The 23,960-nt window shown below is 40.6% G+C and overlaps 1 protein-coding gene across 11 annotated transcripts in view; it reads left to right on the top strand.

Moving 5' to 3' along the window:
• Positions 1-23,960, top strand: part of LOC114944466 (protein daughterless) — a 115,064-nt gene that overhangs the window by 85,518 nt on the left and 5,586 nt on the right. For 3 of the 11 annotated variants that reach the window (XM_085487920.1, XM_085487928.1, XM_085487925.1), the window contains 10 exons: positions 10,952-11,033; positions 13,577-13,713; positions 16,182-16,466; positions 17,328-17,486; positions 18,296-18,355; positions 18,911-19,063; positions 19,175-19,292; positions 20,480-20,633; positions 20,933-21,022; positions 23,747-23,892. In XM_085487920.1, the coding sequence (XP_085344046.1) occupies positions 10,952-11,033; positions 13,577-13,713; positions 16,182-16,466; positions 17,328-17,486; positions 18,296-18,355; positions 18,911-19,063; positions 19,175-19,292; positions 20,480-20,633; positions 20,933-21,022; positions 23,747-23,892 (1,384 nt within the window). Of the gene's footprint in view, positions 1-10,951; positions 11,034-13,576; positions 13,714-16,181; positions 16,467-17,327; positions 17,487-18,295; positions 18,356-18,910; positions 19,064-19,174; positions 19,293-20,479; positions 20,634-20,932; positions 21,023-22,447; positions 22,535-23,746; positions 23,893-23,960 lie in introns of all 11 variants that reach the window. The other 8 variants (XM_085487922.1, XM_085487923.1, XM_029320355.2 and 5 more) reach the window with 8 other exon arrangements.

Here is a 23,960-nt window from a genome sequence, read left to right as displayed (position 1 = left end):
TGCTTGCGATATCCTTGCGATATCCTTGTTTATTATACAGAGAAGAATTTTCTTATCGAGTCAGTATTTATATATTAAAAAAAAAGCATTAAAGGGAAATAATTCAGAACAAATCAGTCGGCGCGATGAATCAAATTCTGTCATACTCGTGCGATTCTCCATATCCGTCATCAGTCAGGTAATTGAAAATTCTTTTTGCGACGAAGGGACAACGTATCATCATGATCAAGCATCCGGTTAATTTACTGAAAGCGGATACAGCCCGTTATCGCGATTCAATCATAACTCATCCGGTATATATGTATGTATATCTTGTCTCTATTTCTCTCTTTCTCTTTCTCCTTCCCTTTCTCCCTCCCTCCCTTCTCTCAATTAATGGGAATTAATTGATCGCAGAGGTCATTAATGCTAGCAGGTATATTCCACAACTAGAGTTACAAATAAATAGGAGCGGCTCTCTATCTTTCTCTCTTTCTCAGCTGATAAGCGTCAGCGTCAAGACAATTATATTAATTAGATCGCGAGATCGTTAAAATGTCTGCGTTACTTTTGTGCGCATCGTAGATACATCGTACTTATATCTTACGTCGACGTTAAAGTTTATGACTACCGTATCGCGTTTAAATAATTATAGCTTTGAGAAATTGAAAGAGACTAAACATTTCCAGATGAAAGTTTGGATTTTTTTTTCTTATAGAACAAGAAAATTATACTCTTCGTGAAGATACATTCATGAAGCAAATTGCATAATTACAAGTTTGAAATAAATTGCATGTACTAAAACAAATTCGCAAAAATCGATATATGATAATAAAAGTGAATATACAAAATAGTCTAAATGAATATATTACGTCTCTTTGTGTATGACAGAATTTCTCTCATCTTTTTAATTTCCGTGTAATATCGATATTAATTGACCTTCGTAATGAATCATTAAATTTTGATAATTTTCTATTCGCTAATAAAGATGAATAATGATATTTCTGTTCTTGGTTCGACGATGTCGTTTTTTCTTTTGCGATAGCAAACATTTTTACAATTTTAGATTTTAAATCACTTGTTTGTAGTACTAATTGAAGTCATTAGCGGCAGAAAGAAAAAAAAATAAAACTCAGAAGGACAAACTAGACAAGTCCGTAACCAAGTTAAATACTGGATAATTCCGCATATCATAGAACGCTGCGTGCGTTTTAGAACGTACGAAGGTTTCGCTTTGGAAAAAGACTCTCGAGACTGGTTTCCGCGGTTAACATCGGGCTTTCGCAGATTTCCGTCTCGATAACTGTAATCGTAAAGCGAGCCATTACGGTAATCTTGGCCTCTTTCGCGCGGATTTGCCTCCACGCCGCCGCATCGTTCCGGCCAGCTTAAATTCCCATTCGCGCTTCTTAGATTTTACGGTATAAGGATTAACGATGGAAGACGCTCGCGCCTACCCTCTTACCGTAAATTTTTACAGCGTCATAAATTTTTCGGTCATTTAATAAACGCATAACCCGCCAAGGGGAGATGCGACCTGTCACTCGGTAACCTTGAAGATATCATCGCGTTCAGTCAAACAGGGGGTTTCCACGATCGTTAACATACCGAAGAAGCAATTACAATTACGAAATACTTCGGGCAGAAAAGCATTAACCAGTTACTAGACTACGTATTATTTTTCTCTCTTTCCCTTTTTCTCCTGGAAATGACAAATAATAATCTTTCTCACATTCTTCACGGTTAAGAAATTTTACATGCTCGAAAATCAATACTATACATTTTGACGCGTCGGAATGACAATTAAGATAATTTCTAGGACATACTTTTTAGACACAAATCTGAAATTAACAAAGTTGGCACATTCTGCTTCAAGCACCTAATTTATCGGGTATACATAATAACATAATAATAATGGCATAATTGCATTCATCCTGCTGCAAGTTCGACGTTTCGTTGCAGTCACGCGAGGAACTCGCGGTGATCTCGTTGCGATTCGCTCGTTCAAGCAACATCTCTGTTTGAATGGACGCGCGGACATATATACATGGGCGATCGTTCGGTATTCTTTACACGGTCTCGCGGAGGAGGAGGAGAATTCGTTCCTGTCGACGGACGGAACTGCATGCCGCTTGTAATTCTGCGCGACGTCGTCTTTTATACGGACTTAAATCACATTCTCGAGAAGTGACTCGGTTTCTTCCTCTCTCTCTCTCTCTCCCTGCATCCTTCGGTACGGCGACACGCACACGCGTATGCGATATATTATTCTCTATCGGGTGATTCGAGAGAGAATCTAGCGAGCCGAGAGAGGCCTATTCCGCGGATTTGATCCTTTTGCGGTGGTCTGACTTTACATGGGCTCAAGTTGCATTCTCGTCGAGTGAGTCGGCGCAATCGAGAAAGATAGAGAGAGAGAGAAAGAGAGGAGAGAAATCTCGCTTTGCTTCTCTTCGTCTGCTCCCATTGTTCCTTTAGCCAACTATTGTTCCTATATCGTCGCGCGAGGAATTCTTGCGTTGTCTTTGTTCCCCAAATTTTTTCGCTAGAGAATAATTGTCGCTAAATGTCTTCTCGATAGTTAATTCAAGTATCAATAGTATAGTGACGATTTAATTGTTTACAACAGATTAAAAAATATTTTTGTCATTGAAATGAATGATATAGAATCGCAAGATAATTTAAAAAGATACTTCAAATACGAATAAGCGAATGTTTCCAATGTGAATTTTGCGGAGCTGGTATTTTTTTGATAGCTTATCAGCACTTATGATTGATGAAATACAATGTCAAATTATTTGCGCGATTAAAAATATTTCTTCGAATCGCTTGAAGAATGCGTAAGAAATTTCTTAACTCTGCCAACGATGAATCTCTTTGGAATTTCACGCTGTGTATCGATGACGGCGATAAATTATTAACCGGCACGAGTTATATCGATGGGAGGGGAAAGCAGGTCCCGAGAAGAAAATGCGATCATATATAGCGGGTAGTCGTTAAAAAACTATCACGTAACACATCAGATGGCTAATTGTTGATTATGCAGCCGTTTTGACTGGCTCTCTTCCCTTTCCATGTGTCTCGTATCGTTGACGATACGCCTAATAAATAATGTAAACCGCCGCGGATCTCTCTGGTATCTTTTCATGTGTTGCTGCCTGGCGGAGGAGGGCGTCCACACGAGAAATTACATATGCACACCTGCCCTGTATGTTATAACGTCGTGAACCCGACGTGCGCGTCTCTCCTCATCGTGTAGTGTTGGTAACGTTTGCGAGGGCGGGTCGGAACTCGTCCTCGTGTAAAGGGCCTTAAGCCTCTTACGTCAGGTTTCTCCGCGGGTGGATAATTAACAATTAGTGGCCGCCAATTAAAACGGACCGACCGTCCGGTCGACGGGTTACATCCACGATGACGATCATCATCACCCTATTTTGAAGAGATTTACATCTTTACAGTTTGCGTTGTGCGAGATCGCACGAAGGAAAGCTTCGGGCGAAAGAATTTTTATTTCTCGAAAATCTTGTAATTATATTGTACAATTTTTTATTTTAATAATAAACCCCTTTCCTCGCATTTTTAGAAGATTTTATCTGAAATCCCGAAAGAGATCATTATAATGGAAAAGTTACTTTATTCATCTACCTTTTAGCTGCGTTATTTTTACAGAATTGTGATCTCGCGAAAATTAAAAAAAAATTCGTTGTTGCGCGTGATGAAGGTATCAGAATCGCTTCTTAATTCGCGTATTGTTGTTTTCGGATTGATTGAAATCTCTCTCGATCATATTTTTCCTGTTTGCACAATTGGCCGAGTTTGGGCCGATGACGACGTTACGTCGCTTCTTCTCGGCGGCGATTAATCCGAAAAAACGACGCTGTGTGTATCTAAATGAAGCCGCTTTGTCTCGAGAGATATTCGGGACAGCTCAGCGAAAATTACACGCGACTGCGCGTTTAGTCATCCGACGATTATGGCGTGCCGAAGCGTAGCACATAAAAATACCCTCCCGCAAAAACCATGGATCGCGCCAGGCTTCTCTAACGTAACCGCGTGACTAGAGAGAGGATGGGATCTTTTAACGCGCGTATTCCGCGAATAAATCGTCGCAAAAATTTTCAAGAATAACATCGCGTCGCAATTTACGAGACACATAATCGTTTGCGCTGTGAAAATCCATAAAAAAAGATGTGTATATATATATATGTATGTATATATATATATGTAAAAGAGTATTTACGTATATACAAATACACACATTATTTTAGTTGATAAAAGCTGATTTTTTTATTTTGATCGTCGCTAAATCGACGTGTGCTGTCTCTCCTTTGGCTAAATAAATACAAAGTCTTTTTTATACCGCGACGTAAGCATAACATCCGATCGGATGACGGATGGAATAACGTCTACTAAACAAATCTTAAATAATATTGCTGTACCTCGCGTTTCGTCTATCCCGGGTCGTTCCCTCTCGGTGCTCGTGATATCTTGATGCTCGCAATGATACGATAAGTGCGATTCTATGAAATTGGACCTCTCGATAGATTCTCCTCGCATGAAGGGGATACCAGATGACTCGATATAATATTGTTGCCGCATAAAAGCAATATTTTTCTATACAGAGTTTTCCTTGAAGAAGCTTAGCAAGCATAAAAATTATTTTTATAAAAGTTTGGGTAAAAATGTAAAATTGTGTTAAAGCTAATTTTGACGCGTTAAAATGACGAAAAATAAATAAATAACTAAAAATAATTTTTTTATTGGCAATGTATGAGAATTTTCAGAAATACTTATTGAATATATCAACTTATATAACTTCAATTGTTAGCATAAAACGTGATATATTGCATAATTAAGCGACAACATGTTTTATTCTCCTTCGAAAATTATGCAAGATATCTCCTTACAAGTGCAAGTGTCGGTTCGGTTTCCTGTTCGAAGAAGAAGTCTCAATTCCTGACAGTCGACCGGAAGTCGTCCTGTGTCGGTACATACCTATTCCATCTACGGGTATTTCCTTTACGATCGCCCGTACTTCTCCACCATGGGAACCCATCCTCGATCGCATGGGGGAGACTATAAGAGACATAAATTTACAAAAAGAAGAGACAGAGTCATTACCATAGCGTGCTAAACAGCTTTTATCGTGGCACGAAGTTCCCACATTTCTCCCTGCCGTCTCTTATGAGCGCCCCTATGCGTCGTCGCGAATTAAGATTTTGCACAAGCACACGCCAACAGTGCAAGAAGTTGGAGAAGTAAGGCGATGCCACTATAACCGGCATGCACGCATAAATACCGAATACACGCGGAATGCATTTCTCATTGCGAATAATTTGCCAGATCGTAGACTCGGATACGCAAATGTCGGGGATAAATTTGCCGTAAAGATTACGAGAAATAGGGAAACTGGTTTATTTTATTCTCTTGCATATGAATGCCAATTAATTAATTTTCACGGCTTGTGATTGCACTATAATTAAATAATACGAGAATCAAACGGAAAAGTATATTGCCTTCATAGACGTCTTTAGGATTTTTTTCAGGAGGGAGCATAATTAAATTTTGTTCTTTTTATATTAAATATGTAAATAAATCCCAGTGTTTATTCAAGAGGAAGAGCGCAAGAGTTTAATTTTTGTTTATTCCAAGGGGAACAAATGCCCTCTTTTGCCCTGTGCGGACGCCCAGGAGTGTCCCATAAGAAAATATTCAGGCTAAGTAAATCTCCTCAATTGACGGCACATCGATTTGTTTGCCCTATACGAAGACGCCTCTTATCGCTCGATGGGGATATATAATTCGTTTCGAATTGTCGCAAAAGTCTGAATTATTCTCTATATTACTGATATCGTCGACTCCTATTTGTGCGTGACGCCGACAATTTGTGTAGCGATTACCGACACACATCGCACACGTTTGCGTGAGTTTCACGCGTGTATATGGAAGCCGCGGCCGTGTGAGGCTGTGTCGACTGAAATTATCTTGCCGTCATCTACAACACACGGGGGCCCATTAACTGCGCAGACCGTTGCATTTATTTTTTCCTCCTTTTCACAAATGCCTCGCCATTAACCCATTATGCCGACAAAGGAGAAAAAGTGACGAGTAGCGTGGCGAATAAACCGCACCGCGGCCCGATAAGACTTATCGATTCGCCAATTACGCGTGTGGATTTATTATCGAGGTGTCCGATCCGAGACGCGTAAAGTAATAAATCCTGTAGCTCCGAAAAATCGTACCGACGACAAAAATCGATCAGTCCGTTTATAATGTTTTTCGATATTCGATCGATTGACGTCTTCGAGGATACTTAATAAAAAGACGATGTAAAGAATGAACGCTCTATAGGAATTCCCAGGATACGGGAAGAAAAAGAAAAAATTTATTCGCTTCGACGAGACACCTGGTTTCGTTTATTTGCTAGTCGACAAGGGAACTCTGTCTCGTCATAGTAATTAATAAGAGGGGTAATCGGCGATCCATTATCTCGTGGATGGTTGACTCCCTGCCTTTTACATCTTTCCACTGCCTTCTTCCTCTTTTTCCATCTCTCTTGTTTTTCTTTCTCTCTGTATCGTCTCGACGTTCTTCAGCTACCCTTAAACTCATTTCCGTCCACGTGTACTTAAATAACCGCCATAGGGAAGAGCTAGAGAAAGTATGGAGAGAATAATCGCGCGCATGTCGGTTTTAGAATGTTTAAAATACATGCACGACACGATCGTATGCTTTGACTCTCTAGCATCGTGCAATTATTTTTAATCATTATCATTATATGGAGTTTATCTCGAGATTATTATTATATATCAATTAATTATTATTATCCCAAATGAATATGTGTTTCGGCGTATAAATATCACATATCGTCTTTCACAGTTATAAAATAACGGAGATTATGATAATTAAGTCAGTTTGCAAATTGGTCTTCTAGTATTGGGTTAAACGCGGGTCAAGCGAGTGTAGGCGAGCTGCGAATCACGGTCATATGGATGTAGAATCTACCAAGTCGATATATACAGGGTGGGAGGGAAGGACGGACGACAAAGTTGATGACGCGGTTGATCGAGAACGAGAGATGGCCATCACGTGCTCAATTTTCCGAAGGTTTCATAACATCCATCTCGCGAGGAGGGATGTGCCCTGCCCTTTTCTCCGTCCTATTTCAGATCCTCGGAGGTTAATTTCCCTGACAGAGACATTTCCGCTCCTCGGTCCGTTTCAGTTCTCTCGCATTTCGCCCCTCATCCCCCGCGAATCGTAAGGCGAAAGGGAGAACTAAATCAATGTAGGACATTTATATTGGCTGGAAATCGCTGACTCTCCACGGGGACCACCGTGGACATTCGACCACGGGACATATTAAGATTTCTGATCCGCCGCGGCGACATTTTTATCATTGCGTGTCCTTTCCTTTCCCGTACGTCCTGCCGCGCGAGGAGGAAATAAAACGTGAATTATTGTCCACGTGGTGTGTGTCTCTCTCTCGGTGCGCAGCGGACCCGGGGTTAAAGTGGCCGTTATGCTTTTCGGTGAATAATTTAATGGCCCGTTTAGTGATGTCGGCTCGTGAATATCGAACGATGTCTCACGCTTAGTAAACATTTTTGCTTTGGCCGACGGAATTTCCGCGACACTGATCTGATTAATTAAAACATTCGAGTGAATTCTTTAGCGCGGTTAAATGCGGATCGAAATAGAGATATTTTCGTCCCATATTTTGTCATTAATAAATCTGCAAATTATCGTATTAATTTTTTTTATTTTTGGAGTAAGAGGAAAGGGAAGGGAGGAGAAAAAATATCGAGGTTGATCTCGGGTATCAAAGCAATTTATTTAAATTAATAGATCCAGAGACCATAGAGCGAAATAATTATCATTCGATTACTACCAGTTTTAACCTTTTCTCTTAAAAAAGAAATGTTCTTATTTGTAAGGTTGTTATCGGCCAGCCACTGATAAAACTCGATACTTTTATCAGGGGGACCGCGATTATTCCTCGCTTCTATCTCTCCCGGATACATCAGGCCATTCTATCGAAAACGATTTCATTTTTCACGTCAACGATATTGTTCCCGGTTCTCTATCTATTTTTATTCCATTTTATTTTACACTGACGCGACAGTACATTCCATTCGCACTTATCATCGAGATAAGAGATTCATGATCGGCCGCTAATGCGATTATTAACACTTCTATTCTCGAGTCGATCAACAAAGTTACCTGATGAAATGTGGCTTGGATTAATGACAGGAGAAGCATTTTTCGCATTTTAATAGTCATCGCCGATACTGAGACGGACTTATCAGACACCCTATTAATTTGCAAACAAAAATTAAAAATAAAAAAGGAAAAAATAAATTTTATCATCAGCATCCCTAAGTGCGATTATTTAAAAATTATAAATGAGGCTGTATCTATTTTCTATTTTTCTATTATTTTCTATTTTTAATTTTTTTGCATGGCGAAGAAAAAAAAACGATTACTTATGGACAAATCGAATGCCATATCGGAGTATTCGGAGGAGACCTACCCTGTTCGACTATGACGAGGCTGATGCGTCCGCTTCTCTCGCGGTATCCGCAGAAGAGAGGAACCTCTCTCGATTGGGTCTCGGGTCGCTCCCACCTCCGGATCGGAGTCGCGCGCGTTCTCGATCGGAGCTGGCGAACGCGCGACAGTCGCGCGTAGTCAGCTGTGTCGTTCGGAGTCGTTTCGGTCTCGGCGCGATACTTCCGATACTACGCGCGGAAGTCTTTCTCTCTCTCTCTCTCTCTTCGTGTTGTATATCCGTGAGTCTCGAGCGATACTCTACCGCGACGTAGACGGAAGTTGCCAAGTTTTCGTCGGCAAAGTTGTACGATTCTTTCATGGCCCCGGGAAGGCGTTAAATTTCGGCCTGGCGGCCCTATAGTCCTCGCGTTAGCGGACGAAGTTTATTCTCCCTACCTCTTGCCAGCCCGCGAACGAGCTCCGGGGTACTTTTCAACGTGTTGGAGAAGCAAAAGAGAGAGAGAGGAAAGGAGAGACGAAGCCGAGGGTGTCGAAGAGAGAGAGGACCAAAGTTTTCGACGCGGCGCAAGCGGATAAGGCAGAGCGCGGCGTCGTAGAATATTTTAACATATATCATGATGAAATTGGAACGGGGGAGTACATATATTGCGCGATAGAGAGAGAAAGAGAGAAAGCGTTTCCTCTCTTCTCTTCGCCGGCTGTTCCTCTTCAGCTTCGTCTTCTCGTTCGCGCGGCAACTTCTCTCCTCTCGTCGTCGCTGAATCGGCGGCGTGCCTTTGTCGTCACCATCGTCACCATCATCGTGTAGTATATATGTTGCTCCCTGTGATCCGCGTGTGACGGAGGAGTTGGTGTTTCGTCGAATTCAACGCGCGCATGACCCCGCCGCCAACATGTTTGTCTATCCCACGGACTACGCCAACTATAAGATGGTAAATTTACCGAAAATTCCAAGAGTCTCTTCCTCGATTATATCCATACCTTCGGCGCTCCCGGAGCGATCGATAGATCCATTCATGTCGCATGCAGCCTCCGTGCACCAGCTTCCTGTACATTGTTCCCTCTCTCTCTCTCTCTCTTTCCGGAGAAAATCGCGCTCCGTATTTTATCTTGGTTCAAATATATATGTATTGAGAAAAAAGGAGCGAAAGGAACTAAATAAAGTGGAGCTATATTTTGAAGCTAAAAGCACGAATGTGTTCTCTCCCTGTATAATTCGCAATAATATAATTTACCTTTCATTCGCGATTTTCTATCGAGAACAATTTTTTTCTGATTTATGTATATAGAATTGGAGAACCATGGCGTCCATGATGGATGATGGCTGAGTAATCAAAGTACATTAGATGATATCGTTCGGATGGTATCTCGCGATAACGAGCTTTAATTCTTCATATGTAAATGATTGGAACGCGTTATCGGATTAGACATTGAATTTTTATCGTTTGCTTTCGCGACGTGTCGCCGATGTTTTGCGTCACATTTCGCCTACGAATTTAGTTATATGTTACGACTTTTCAATCTCCTAATATCGAGAACAATAATTAATTTATCGTAGTCTTTTATTGCGTTTAACATTTGAAGAAAAAATTTAATTTTAAATTCAACTTTTATGTATATATATTCTTCTACTAATACCGATGCAAAATGACATTGTATATTTATAATGTATTTATGTATTTATAACAGATTGTACATTGGTATCTTTCTATACAGGTACACACGTACATTGACATCTTTAAAATCCGAATAAAATTTGAGCTTTGTCACGAAAAAATCGAATCATCACGGCGCGACGAACGTTTTGCCTTCTGCTTGTCTTCGCTATGAAGATTGACGGCATTAATTGGATCGAGGAGGACGACCTAATCTTAGATTTTTATTGCTCGCGTTGCGCAAGGATAAGCTTGTGTGTACGTGTAGCCGTTTAACGGCAAAGCCTTACCGATTTTCTCTCTCCGCCGTTCCTCTCTCGCGTCTACTCTCGCTGAATTAATGACTGTTCTCGGTACGAGCCGACGACGTCGGTCGGTCGATCGGTGTCGTAATAGCCGACTGGATCTATCGTAAGATCGATGGAGATGCGCCGCGATATATACAATACGCAAAAGGTGTCGTAAGAGCAGGAGATACAACGCCGCGTCTGAGCAGAGCCCGATGATGCAGTCGCGAATCCTCGCGCGCGATTACGGCGCAATTTTCGCTCTTACACCAGAAATTCAAGTACTGAAGTGTGTCGAGTCGATGGCAAAAGACTCTTACAATAATAAGGTTTGCAAAACAGCGACGAAAATCATATATACACCCGCTGCGTTTCCGTTTTCTCGAAATCGTCGATTCATCGTGTTTTTTTCTCATTGAACAAATCTATCAAATTTTATGTAATTTTGTATATAATTTTATATCATTTTTTCCCAATTATTTCGAATAATGAATATTGTCTATTTGTTTGTTGCAGTATGGCTCGGATGAATTTGGGCAGGACTCGCCGAGATACACGTCGCCAAAGGGTGCCCTTTACGCAGACTCTTATTATATCGGTAAGTGAGAGAGAAAGCAAACATTATATTGGTAGAATAAGAAACAATTCGGATCGATATCGATTTTAATAATTTCGATAAGGAAAAATTTTACGCGGTGTCGATTGTCGCATGAATCATCGTTGTGCTCAAAATAAGTAAAGCACCCACGAATGATAACGAATTAAAATAGAGCGCGTGACAACGAATTCGCGCGTTATCTCGATTACTAATTTTATAAAAGTAATTATGAAATAGATTATTAACTTATATATCTGCTAATCGATATCAACGTGGATATAATTAAACGAGATAGCGGTAGAAAGCTTCCGGAGGGTTCGCGATAGATTGATCGTTATCTGGAAATCAGCCATCGGCATAGACGCGTGTATATATGTACACACACACACACACACACATATATATATATATATATATATATATATATGTATATATATGTATATATATGTATATATATGTATATATCATTTGAAAATCGCATAACGATCCGAATGGACGATAAAAGGGATTTTACGAGCGCGCTAATATTCAACCGTTTAACGTTCGCTCGTAAAATTTGCCGTTCTGCCTGTCGCGCGTAAAAACAATAACAATCTCGTTATTTGTTCAAGCGCGGCGGGGGGAGGGCGTCGAAGTTCGTCGCTGGGATTTCGCGGGTGTATCCCCGATGCCGACGTCGAAAAAAATTCCACGGAAAACTTTGTCGACGAGATATTGCCAATAAAAGCAATTTTCCCGGGCGTTCTTTCCTGCGCGCTACTTTGTTGTTATAACGACACTTATTAAAGCCCCGACGTCTTAGTAGCGTTATCTTAATAATTTTCCGTCGCGGAAAGTCGCTCCCCTCTTTGACGTACGTGATACTTTTTTTTTTTGCGCACGATATGCTCGTTAATATCGATTTATACGTCTCTCCTAAATTGATTTACCCGTGGAATTTACCCTGCGCGTGTTGTGTGTCGAAATAATGATTATGATTCGCGCGCAAATCACTCCAAATGGTCCACATTAGTCGAAGCTGCGGCTTAGCTTTACAGATGCAATTGCGACTTGTAGATTATAACGGATCTTTGAAAAATAAGCGTCATCTCAGCAACACAGCTGCAGCTTTTAACGTCGTCACGCTCTGAGTTTCGCGGATACGCGTCATAGATCCTTAGAGTTGTGCGATGAAAAGTCGTCCGCGTATCTAAATTGACATTTATTATTAAATTAATATATATATATGGAATTTAATATTTTGAGCGAATATGAAAAAGCATTTAATTTCGCCGAGAGAAAGGAAGCGATGGAAAAGTCACGAATTAAATACAAATAAAAATACAGGACGCACGCGTATAGCTAATCATAAAAAGAGAAACATATAAAACGAATACGTTCTATTTGAGAAAAAGTTTCATATGCATAAATATGCAAATATTCAAGATAATCTAAATGATGATAGATCCTATAAAATCGGCAAAGTTTTCGCCGCGAGGGTTCGTTATTATGGATCAGATGAGAAAAGTAGCAGTTTAAGTACGCTTTCGAAATATGTGTCGGCGCTCGTGGCACCCGGTAGCTGACCGGAATGGCTTATAAATGGGAGGCCACGACGAGGGGGTGGGCAGGGGAGCGAAAAAGTTTTATCAGACATCGAACACCGGTAGTTGGTAGGAACGCCCGAGTAGTTTGGCTTAGTTTCCGTTTTCTCGTCGAGGAGCGCCCGGTACGGGAATTATATCAAGCAAAAGTATCAAGAAATACGTTCCCGAAGCTTATTGCTGTTGTTTTCAACTGAAATAATGGTCTGCGCCGGGTACCGCGTCTATTGGCCCTTATACCGGGTGTGTGTGTGCCTTCACCGCAGAACGACGCCGGGACGACTCCGAGTGAGATGTTAGAAAGCGCGAAATTTCGACTTGGCGAAAGTCCAGCGAAGTTGTATCATATCGCGAGAGAGAGGGAGGAAGAGAGGGATTCGTTCTCGAAATAATTATTGCGGGGAAGGAACGACATCGTTACTTGATTAGGAAGTTTGGCGCGCCGCGGGTTTTCCAAGCGGAACGTCGTGTTTTAATTGACCGAAATTTTACGAACATGGGACGAAAGATATTTTGATTTCCGACGAACAAGAAAGAAATTTGCTTCAACGTGTCGCACGGCGGATGCACTTTAAATTCGATTCGGAAGCCCGATTATTTGGCCACGTGCGCGATGTTCTTTGCTCGCCGAATGTCACGTGCCGTACTATTTGTTATTTCCCGCTCCGATGATGTAGAAAGTGCACGTAATAATACGACGAGGCACTATCGGCATTCTACAATAATTCAATTACATCAAGCGAAAAAGAACTTTTATAGAATTGACAAAAGCGACTTTTCCTTTTGTCCCCCAAAAAAAAGAAAAAGAAAACATTTCTGCGAAAGAGATCTACAATAACACTTATAATTGTATTATCGAGATATTTTCGTAACTTTCTCTTTCCGATGCTTGATTTGGGATCTCGGACAAGCCACAATCAGCTGACACACATGATTGATCGAATCGAATTTTTGTTGCAGATGGCAATACCGCAGGAACCGGTCCTGGTGATCCGTGGACGGGTAGCGGCGGTGGTGTTCAACCCCCATACAGTGGATATGCACCCCCTCACCTGGCGCAGCCAGCCTACCCAATGCACCTACCCCACGACCCCATGGTAAGTGATTTTTCTTCCACCTCTTTCTCTCTCTTTCTCTTTTATCTCCTTTCCCACCCTTCCTATATCCCAACTACCTTCTAGTCGCGGTCGAACCCGAAGAAACGATCAATCACGCGTGACTCGGCTGCTGGTTCCTTCTCCGGAGCCGCTGTCGTAGAAAACGACGCCTCTGGAACTTCTTAATAGACACGAGAGGATATTCCTCCTCTCGGAATTCTCTCTGTCCTTCAACATACGAGTCCGACGAGGAAGTCGACAGATTAAAACCTAAGCGAGCGACCTAATCTTGATACTCTCCCATCCTCTCGAAAGATCGATGTACCTATCGAGCAACGTGTTTTCCCCCATCCCGAAAGTTATGAAGTTTGACGAAACCTTGAACGCATCATCGGCGTTGTGTCGGATAGAAATTTGATCGATGATAAAAAATTGATTCCGAACCCGGAAGACACCTCGTACCTGCTAATTTTTCGCAAGCTTCTTCGTAGATTCAGTCTTTCTTTTTTTTTTTTTTTGCTTTTATTCGACCGACGATATATCGAGAATTGAAAAAAGAGACGAAGACGGCTATTTAAGACGCATCTCTCGGACGAGATTCCGATTTTTCTCACTGCACAATCGAGAGAAAACATCCTTCGACAAATACACAAACTTTTTGAAGATTTATCGTTTCGTTTGATGGCTTTCCGCGGAACATGATAAGGGGAGCCCCGATCGAGGAGACGAAATGCACTAAATCTCGGGCGGGAATTCGCTCTCAGAAGAGCGCTCCGAGGTCGTCTCGAGGACGAGCCGCGCGTCGCTTCTCGGTCGGTCGGCCATTACTCTCCGACTTAACGGCGTCGACTTTAATCCTCTTCATTTGATCGTGATCCGCCGTGACCAGCTGGCGGACTCTTTCTGCCCGTCTTATTTCGGACCACCCGGTCGATTGTCGCGTGCTCGCGACAGGAGAGAGACGCGTACCTTCTCTCTTTCTCTCTCTCCCCGTCATTTCTCCACGGTTGAGAGACACTGTTGACAGTGCTTCGCGTACCCAGGAGTAACGTCAAATGACTCACTGGCGTCTATATATAGACCTTCGACCCTCCCGCTACTCCGTGTTTCTAGTCAAGTGCAGCCTTCGTTTGATTTACGCCGTTCATGGTTACCACGAAATCCTCCTCTTCGTGGCACCTCGTACCACGTCTCTCTCGGCGGTCTCTTTCTCTTTGAGACAACTAGAGGAGGTTTCTGCTCCCGGCGTGTGACGTCGCGATTGCGACGAGATACCTCCGATGAGAATCGCCAATAACTTGCACGCGGCGCATATTGTTTTATTTTCCCTAAACATTATTCTGGAATGTCTGCGAGGTGCATGTACATATCGTATATATACAATGGATTGTTGTATAAACTTCCGGGCGTACTCGAATTATAAAGACCGCTTAAACTTTAACGACCGTAAGACAAGCCATTTTATTATCCGCTCGCGTAGCTGCAGCGAGGTCTTTCGACCTGCGTGATATGACAAGAAATGTCGTAAAGAGGTTGTGTACGATTTAGGATGAACGCTCCCAAGGAGAGGAAGATGGAATCAAGAGCGTCCCGAGGTAAAGATTTCTTTCGTTTACCAAGGGTTAAACATTTACGAGCCTAGTTTAATGACCCATCTTCCGAGAATGCGCGACCGTCGAAGAATCCCTCTGCTGATGTCTCTGTTTTTTTCTCGTCCGTCGACGATCCGAAAGCCCGCGTTCGATCGTTGCTTCTTCATAAAATATATCGCGCTGATTAAAAGGCGATGTTTAACAGACTCTTTTAGTAGGCCACTCTAATTTGTTGATAAATACACTAGAGCGCCAGCGGTGGCTTAAAATTAGACTTTTACGAGTGAGTTTTCAGTAGGTGCGAGAGAGCGCTATTCCGCTCTCGGCGGTATCCGATATCAAAGCTGGTCAGAGTGATCCATTATGACCAGAGAAAGAAAGAAGAAGAGAGACGCGTTTAAAAAAAATGGTCGAGCGCAGCTTCTCGAAATCACTCGAGCCTTCTTGTAACCCGGGAATCTTTATCGTTTGTAGCTACACGAGAGATAAATCAAACTCGGTTTCGCACGTCCGCTCCCTCGTTTCGCTCTCAGAAAAAGCCTTTCCTTTGAGATCCCCTTACCGGAAATCCTCAAACACCGTACAAAATCTTTCCAACAATAAAAGGAAGATAAAGAGAGACTAAGGGTATAATAACACTGTTGCGTGTCTACAAGTCGATATCGGTATCCTTCGTCGAAATAAGCCTCAAGTTTAGCCTCAAGTTTAGCCGAGTTTCCAACAGAAACGGAAGACAGACTTGGACGAAGACAGAGATACAGAAATTCGACAATTAATTACCTCGAAGACGTAAAGCATGTATGTTGTTCACCAAGACACGTGACACACCTCGCCGCAAGAACCAAGCGTCGAACCATTTGCGCTCGGCGGTTTCAGGCATACTCGGCGATGTCGCCGAACGGTGAATCTGCAGCGCCGATCCTGGGCTCGGCGGTGACCAGTGCGGCTTCCCTGCCGCCAATGTCGACATTCCGGGGTAGCGCCGCGGTCGCGGCGAACAGCGGCACAGGGGCGCCGTCCCCGGCATCGTTGCAATATAGCCATAGTCCTGGTGCACCGACGACCGCGCCCTCCGCGCCCAACGCTGCGCCCACGACGAATCAGCAATCTACCACGGACGACACCCTCGGCAAGACCCTCGCCTCAGTCGTAAGCAACCGAGTACGTGGCCCTCCGCAATCTTAGAGATTTATCCTCGAATGATCGCGAAACTTTTCATACTTTGGAAATTATGTAGGTCTGTCAACTTGCCATCCCGAAATGCGAATCGGTTTTTTCCATCATGTAAACAAAATTTAAAATAACAATTTGAATTAATTTTGAGATGCACCCACATTTATAATTTTAATTAATTTTAAATAATCGCACTTAGGGAATGCTTACAATGAAACTTATATGTTGTTGATCTTTTTGTTTATTTTTAATTTTTATTTGCAAGGTGGACAAAAGACAATTATTTATGGTCAAACATGAACAAATAATAGGCAATCAAAATACATGTCATGATTATCTATGAACAAATGTGGACGAATTGTGGACAATCGATTCGCACTTTAGGGTGTCAATTCCATAGACCTCGTTAAGCATAAAGATCTAAAAATTCATAAAATTAAAGAGAAAAGTTTTTCTTCGTTAAAAATATTTCGAGGCTACGCTCTAGCTTGCACTGATGTGCAAATGTGAAAGAGAATTTTCATAAAAAAAAGACTTCTTCAGGAATGATAAAAATCTTGCAATGATCTAAACTAGCTGAAGTGCTACCTACATACCACGCAATCATTTGAGAGTTAATGAATATCTTCTCACTGAAAATGAGAATGCTCTCTCTATATAAAATAACGTTGTACATTTTAGTCGAGATGACAGAATGCTTGGAATAATCTCGATAATTTAGCTGAAGACGCTGAAGAGCGCGTGCATTTGACAATCGATAATTTAACTTACTCGCGTGCTCCCTTTGCGGACGATTTCGACAAGTGCGACTTTGATAATGTTATACACGAGCTGCGACGTTTTTCGCAGATTTTTCCCACGGACCAATCAGTATCCAGTTATAGCAGTAATCCATCTACTCCCGTCAGTTCGCCGCCACCTTTAGCCGGCTCGGCTCCAAGCTGGGCACCTGGAGCCGCGCCAGTGTCCCCGCACTTTACGGCGGACCCAAATCGTGGTATTCACATGGTACGTATTCAAGTTACTCTCCACCACTGAATTTTTCTCCACCACTAATTACGAACAATCTTACAAACGGACAGTCGCAGGATCTTTTCAACGTTCCATTCCCTTTCGTGTTATCGAAATCTTGCCGACTTTTCTATCACTTTTATGACAAACACATACTATATATATATATAATTATAATGATATAATTTTTCGTTGAATGGTTCCTGAGACACGCGTATGTTCACGCTGCGTCAAGTTTGGCCGCTTTAGAAACACGCATACGATAATTCACTTTACACGAGTACTCAAAGTATCAGTTATTTTTTTCGATCATATTTTCAATATATGTATAAGTACATATGCTAATGCGATACGTCGATAATATTATTAATAGGACACGTGTTATAATTCTTATTTTTTTCCAAGGGAGGGAGAGAGGGGGGGGGGGAAGATGAAGTGATCATATTACAAATGAATACAAAAGACTCAAGAGAGGATGTACTATTTTTTTTGTCACGTCACATTTAAGTACATTTGTACAAAGAATTACAATCGCTCTTGGCACATAATCATTTTAGCACTGAAGTCGCACAAATAGCATGATTGCGTCGCACCGAGAAATCATCGTTTGTGTGCTTTCCTCACGAACGGCTATCTATATTTATATCCCCCCGTCCCCCTTCGCTCTATTAAAGAATTTATTAAGTTTATCGTGTTCATTTGACATATTTTTGTTCATTCCGTCCTGTTTGTTGTGAACGTTGTGTTGACTTGGTTGTTCTCTTTTTTTTTTTGGTTTTGTTGTTGCGTTGGTGTTGTGTGTGAAGCCGGCGCCTGAACAGCAGAGGCTAGACGATGCCATCGGCTTCCTTCGCGACCATGCCGAGGTGAGGATTGCCGAATTTCAGTTTTTTTTCCCCTTCTTCATTCGCTCATTTTATTCTCTTTCTTCACATTCTTTTACGCATGTTGTTCTTTACGCCGTGAACCACGAGGACGTGTCCATTGCACTTTTTGCAAGATGATTACGCTTTTTCGGATGATTATGATTATATATTGTGATAAAGTCTTCATTGTACACAATTTATAATCATAGCTTCAACTTTTATTAACACATTCGCGTTTCGACATTAAATAAACTGCGTTTAATCAAATTGATCGATCGAATTCACTTTTTTTTTTTTTTTAATACTCTCGTATCTTTGCCTCTTTTCCAAAGTTTATTTCTTTGATCAGCGCAACTAATTATCTTTCTATCGCGGAATCTTCAAAATTTTATAATCAAAGATTTCAATTTTTTTTTCCTTGCGCGAAACTTTTTTAAAATCAACTTTATAAATAGAATGATAAGACAAGCGCGTCTGTAATTTTCTATATTTAACAAGGCGGACGCCTTATCTCGAACTACTGGCGCGTAATCGAGTCGAATCTTCGGTATTCTGTTGGTACAGGGGACACGGATGGAGGAACGACTAGACGATGCCATAAACGTTCTGAGGAATCACGCCGAGAGTCAAGTGGGCCTTCACCTCGGCCCGGTTGGTCCACACGGCGGGATATACTCGCATACCTCACCACCGCAGCTGGACCATCTGGTAAGAATAATTTGGAATAATTGCCGTAAAACCGAATATCGGAACGTTCCCTCTCCCCGTTCTTCCTACCCCCCTTTAACTGCAATATACAGTGTATGCTACATCTTTCAGACGAGTCCACATCCTGCGGTAACGGTAACGCAACCTCAGGGTTCCTACCCCGGTCTTACGCCCACGCCCGATACAGATGGTTCCATTAAAATAGAAAGGTTACCTGTGACAAATGCCAGTAAGTTGATCCTGAAGTGGTATTGGAAATGTACATTACGATATAATTTACGACATGGAAAAAAAACGAATATTTTTTCTATGAAAGAATTGATAAATCAAATAATTCTGACGCGTTGCATTAAATGATTTCGATCACATGTCAATCTATTTTTCTCGTCATCGCATCATCGAAAGCGGTCACTTTTCTCGTATGTATATCTTCCTGCGAGGGAGAGGAAAAGAGGAAGGAGTTCCCAGGTGTTCCGCAACGGAGTCGCGCGGCCGAATAAGGAAATATTAGATAAATCACGCGGGGTCTTTGCTGTCCGGCGGTCGTGCCTACATTATTCCCGCGAGTACGGTTCGGTTATCTCGCTCTTCGTTTCTCTTTCCGCGTTCTCGTCGGGTCTGTCTCTCTTTCAGTTTCTTACCATTAGAACCATTATGCCGTCGGAGAGAACATTTAAAATCCTTTTACTACGGATTAGGAGATCCCCCGTTTCACCATTGGTCGTATAGGAACGCGCAAAACATTCGCGCGGACTTGGAAACTATTTATGCGCTTTGTGTACGTGGGAATAAATGATTTCTGTGAAAATTAATGTATCGAGAACTCTGAATAATCCATGCAAAGTCTTTCGCACAGGAAAATACGTGAAATTGCGCAAATATTTTCAATGTTCCGTTCGATAGTTTCGGTGTGCTATTGTTAAATAAATGTGATCGCGTATTTTTGCATGCAATTGTGTATCTGATTTATCCGCCGCGATCTGATTTATCTCGCGGAAACTTTTGCTTTTAAAGACACATTTGCGGGATATACGGTACTCGACTTAATACTCTCGCGGTGAATTGTCAAGCGAGAAAGTATTTATGGAGATCGGCTGAATCAGAATTGAGCGAAATCCCGCAAAGTGCGCTTCCTGCTCCTAATTGGACGCTTTTCACAGTTTCATGACTAAGACTTGCTATCTAAAACTCGGAGAGAATCGAAGATCGTGATTGCCATTTTCGACGAAGGTCGGCCGCGTTTATTCTTTCTCAGTTTCCGGGTAGCCGCGTGTGTCATTTTTTTCCCAGTTGCAGTCAGAAATAAAGTTGATGTATATTTTATTCGGTTTTTTGTTCTATTTCGTAAATTATACGTACATGCATAACAATGCAATTGTCTCGTGAAAACTATACGACAGTATTAATAATGAGCAGAATACATCCCCTTAGAAAAGAGGAAAGATCCGCCCGACAGTAGTGGCGGTGAAACGAAACCATCGAGCAGCGAACTTGCGGCGGCAGGTGTAATCGGAGCTGCTACGGTCAATTCGACGTCGCAGGGAAAAGGGACGAAGAGATCGCGCAGATAGTAAGTATTTGGAAAAATTTTCGAGACATTAAGACGACAGAAAGTCTCTCTTCGTCAAAAGATAGACACGTGAGGAGGCGCGACGGTATTAAAAATTTGAGAGAGACTCACGCGACACACATATCAATATATGCTGTTTCATTCTAAAAAAATTCTCGAGACGTGTTTGATGTACTTATTGATTCGAAATTTGATTCGACGAACGATCTCTCGTAATTGGATGACTTGGAAATGCTTATATACATGTCGACTTTCGAAAATTTGCTCTCGAACTAACTTGCTGTGTCTTTGAATAACCGTTGTTCGAGCGCTGACGAAGACTGCGACGATCCTGGCACTAAAGCGGTGCGCGAGAAAGAACGTCGCCAGGCCAACAACGTGCGTGAAAGGTTAGTGAACACACGCAGTACGCACTTCGTTTTGCATCTTGATATATACGAAAACAATTCCCGTTCTTCCCGTTCTCTTCTCAAATCCTGTATCCCGATATACATGTACGTATATGTCGCTTACGATTACGTGAGCGATACGTGCGTATATCTCTATCGCCGAATATGTAAGATATTTATACGAAACTCCGTTGCACATTCTCTCTCTCTCGGAAAGAGAGAGAGAGAGAGAGAGAGAGAGAGTAACTCCTACTTAGTCGTATGCATGTCTAAACGAGATGCTATTTGTAATGAGCAATAAACTGCGAGATGTAATAAATTTCACGATTCACAAACGATCGAAAAACACGTGGCATGTTTACGGCTTTGTTACGACATCAAGGGTCCCGCAATCCGAAGCTTCCTTTATATCCGTTGCACTTGTACATAAGGCCCGTATTCAAGCGTGAAAATTAAAATGTTTCTGGTTAGAAGGACAGAAATGAGATGAGACAAGATGAAATAAATCTGTTAACAGCTCTCTCTTGCGTACCTGCAAATCAGTCTCATTTTAATTTAACTGCGATTCGGCCCCTAGGCATGCTATTTCGTTTAGAACCGCACTTATTCTACATCACTGAACGTTGCATCAAGAATTGCTCAGTTGTATAGATTTTTTCTTCATTTGTCGTGTTAAAAATTTTTGATTATTTTTGAAATAATAGAATATGTCATATTAATTGTAAACTGATAAATTACCGATATGTTGGTCATATTTATATTACTCTTAATTTTTGAACTTTATTATAACTGTCATATTCTAAAAATAAGACTTGATTACACTGAGAAATTTTTTTCAAGAACGTTCAATTAAATATCTATTTTAACATTAATAATATATTTTCGATCTCTCTCTTGTCATTCAGTTGTTTTATTTTTTTTTATTAATTTGTCATTACACCTTCCAAATTCTGTAATCCTATACTATACTGACAATTATAGATGTCATCTGCATTCTGAATTTTCTAGGTAATCAACATCAAAATAGAAGATCTACATTTTTCGATCCACGATCATTATCCTTTGATTGATTGACGTGATTATTCGTCACCGATTGTTTGTTCTGTGCAAAGAATACGGGCCTTTAAATTTGTACCTACTTACTATCCACGATTTCAAAATTATGAAACTACCTGCGTGTGTTCATTGTCATATCGCTTGTATTTTATACGAAAAAAAAATCATACGAAATCCGCTCGAACAACAACTAGATAGATGATTAGGCATCAGCAAGTCGAAAGCAAATTTTGTCGCAAATTGCGACTGTATGTGTGTCACTCACATTAGTAATTCGTTTGCTGTCAGGTAATTTAAGTGATATAGGCTAGAGAGTAAGTTGAAGTAAAACCAGGTGATTAATCGCGTATTGTTATTGCGCAACTGTTGTTCGAGCGCCGAGGACGAGGATGATGATCCCGACATGAAGGCACAAAGAGAGAAAGAGAGGCGGCAAGCAAATAACGCTAGGGAAAGGTAAGATCAATGATATACGCAGCGGACGTAAAAAATTTGATTTTTTAATTGATCCATAGTAATGTGATCAATTCTGATATAAGTCAGTAGTAACAACGGCCCGTATTCTATGTGTATGTGATATAACAATACGACATGAATTCTAACTTTTGATGACGAAAATAATTGTCATATTTGTATAATATTACGGAATTTCAGTATGCTTACCTTTACTTTTTATCAAAATTGTAGGTGCTTTAAACTTTCGAGTGATAGTGTACATAAGATAGCTCACATAACTGTTAGCAGTTTAATAAGTCAAGAATTACGCGATCAATTTTAATTGTTTTGATCTCGAATTTTATAGATCTTAGGAGTTTTTAAATTTATTAAAAGTTTGAACCTCAGCCAATCCTTCTAGAGAGTGCTATTCATATATGTGTGTATATATATATATAGCTTTTTGTTTGTAAACACAATGAAACGTAAATTATCAAGAATCTTAGAATTTGTGCTTTGATCCATGTCTTGAGGAATTAATTTTATTCTTAGAATATGTTTACGTGTGAATAATCATCATTTTTAGCATTTAATAAATTGAATTATATAATGTTACTTTGTGTTTCTCAAATTTTTATTTTCAGTTAATTACTATTTAATCATTTAATTTCGAATTTTAACACTTTTAAAGAAATAGTTTTAAGACAAAAATAATCTCGACAAAAATTGAATTGATTTTACATAAATACCTATTTGAAATTTTAAAGTTGTTCTCTGCTTTGTTCAATCTTAGCATAAATTTAAAAGTTTCTGAGCGCTATAAAATTTGAAACTAGAGACTAGATTAAATTTCATCGCGCATAATTCTGGAAATATTAAGTTATTAACAGTCACTCTGTGTATATAATTCCTACTTGTTACGCATGCTTATATATTTTTATTAATAAGAGATATAAAAAATGTATGATTTTGCAATGCATAATAATATTTCTTTAAAACTTGCGTTACTATACTAACATTTTCTATTGTAAAAATATATGAGAGAATATTTCTTAATAAGCTTAATGTTCACAATGAGTGTGTAAGTACATACGGTATAAAAGATGTAACAAATTATTTAAAAACTCTAAATTTTTCTCCAATAGATTAAAATTTACGCAAAAATATTTGATTAAACTTTCTTTAAGAAAGTAATAGAAACTATAAATGTTTAAATTTTATCTTTCACAATAGGATACGTATCAGAGATATCAATGAGGCTCTAAAAGAACTTGGCAGAATGTGTATGACGCATCTAAAGACAGACAAACCTCAAACGAAGCTCGGTATTCTCAACATGGCTGTTGAAGTTATAATGACACTCGAACAACAAGTCAGAGGTACGTATATCAACTTGCGTGTTTATCGTTAGTCGTTGTATCGTATCGATATGTATTAACAGTCGCGT

This window comes from Nylanderia fulva, unplaced genomic scaffold (genome assembly GCF_048542155.1).
Source record: "Nylanderia fulva isolate GAGA-0341 unplaced genomic scaffold, ASM4854215v1 Scaffold6, whole genome shotgun sequence".
Taxonomy (NCBI): Eukaryota; Metazoa; Arthropoda; class Insecta; order Hymenoptera; family Formicidae; genus Nylanderia; species Nylanderia fulva.
The sequence above is the reverse complement of the archived record's forward strand: the minus strand, read 5'-3'. Positions and strand labels throughout refer to the sequence as shown.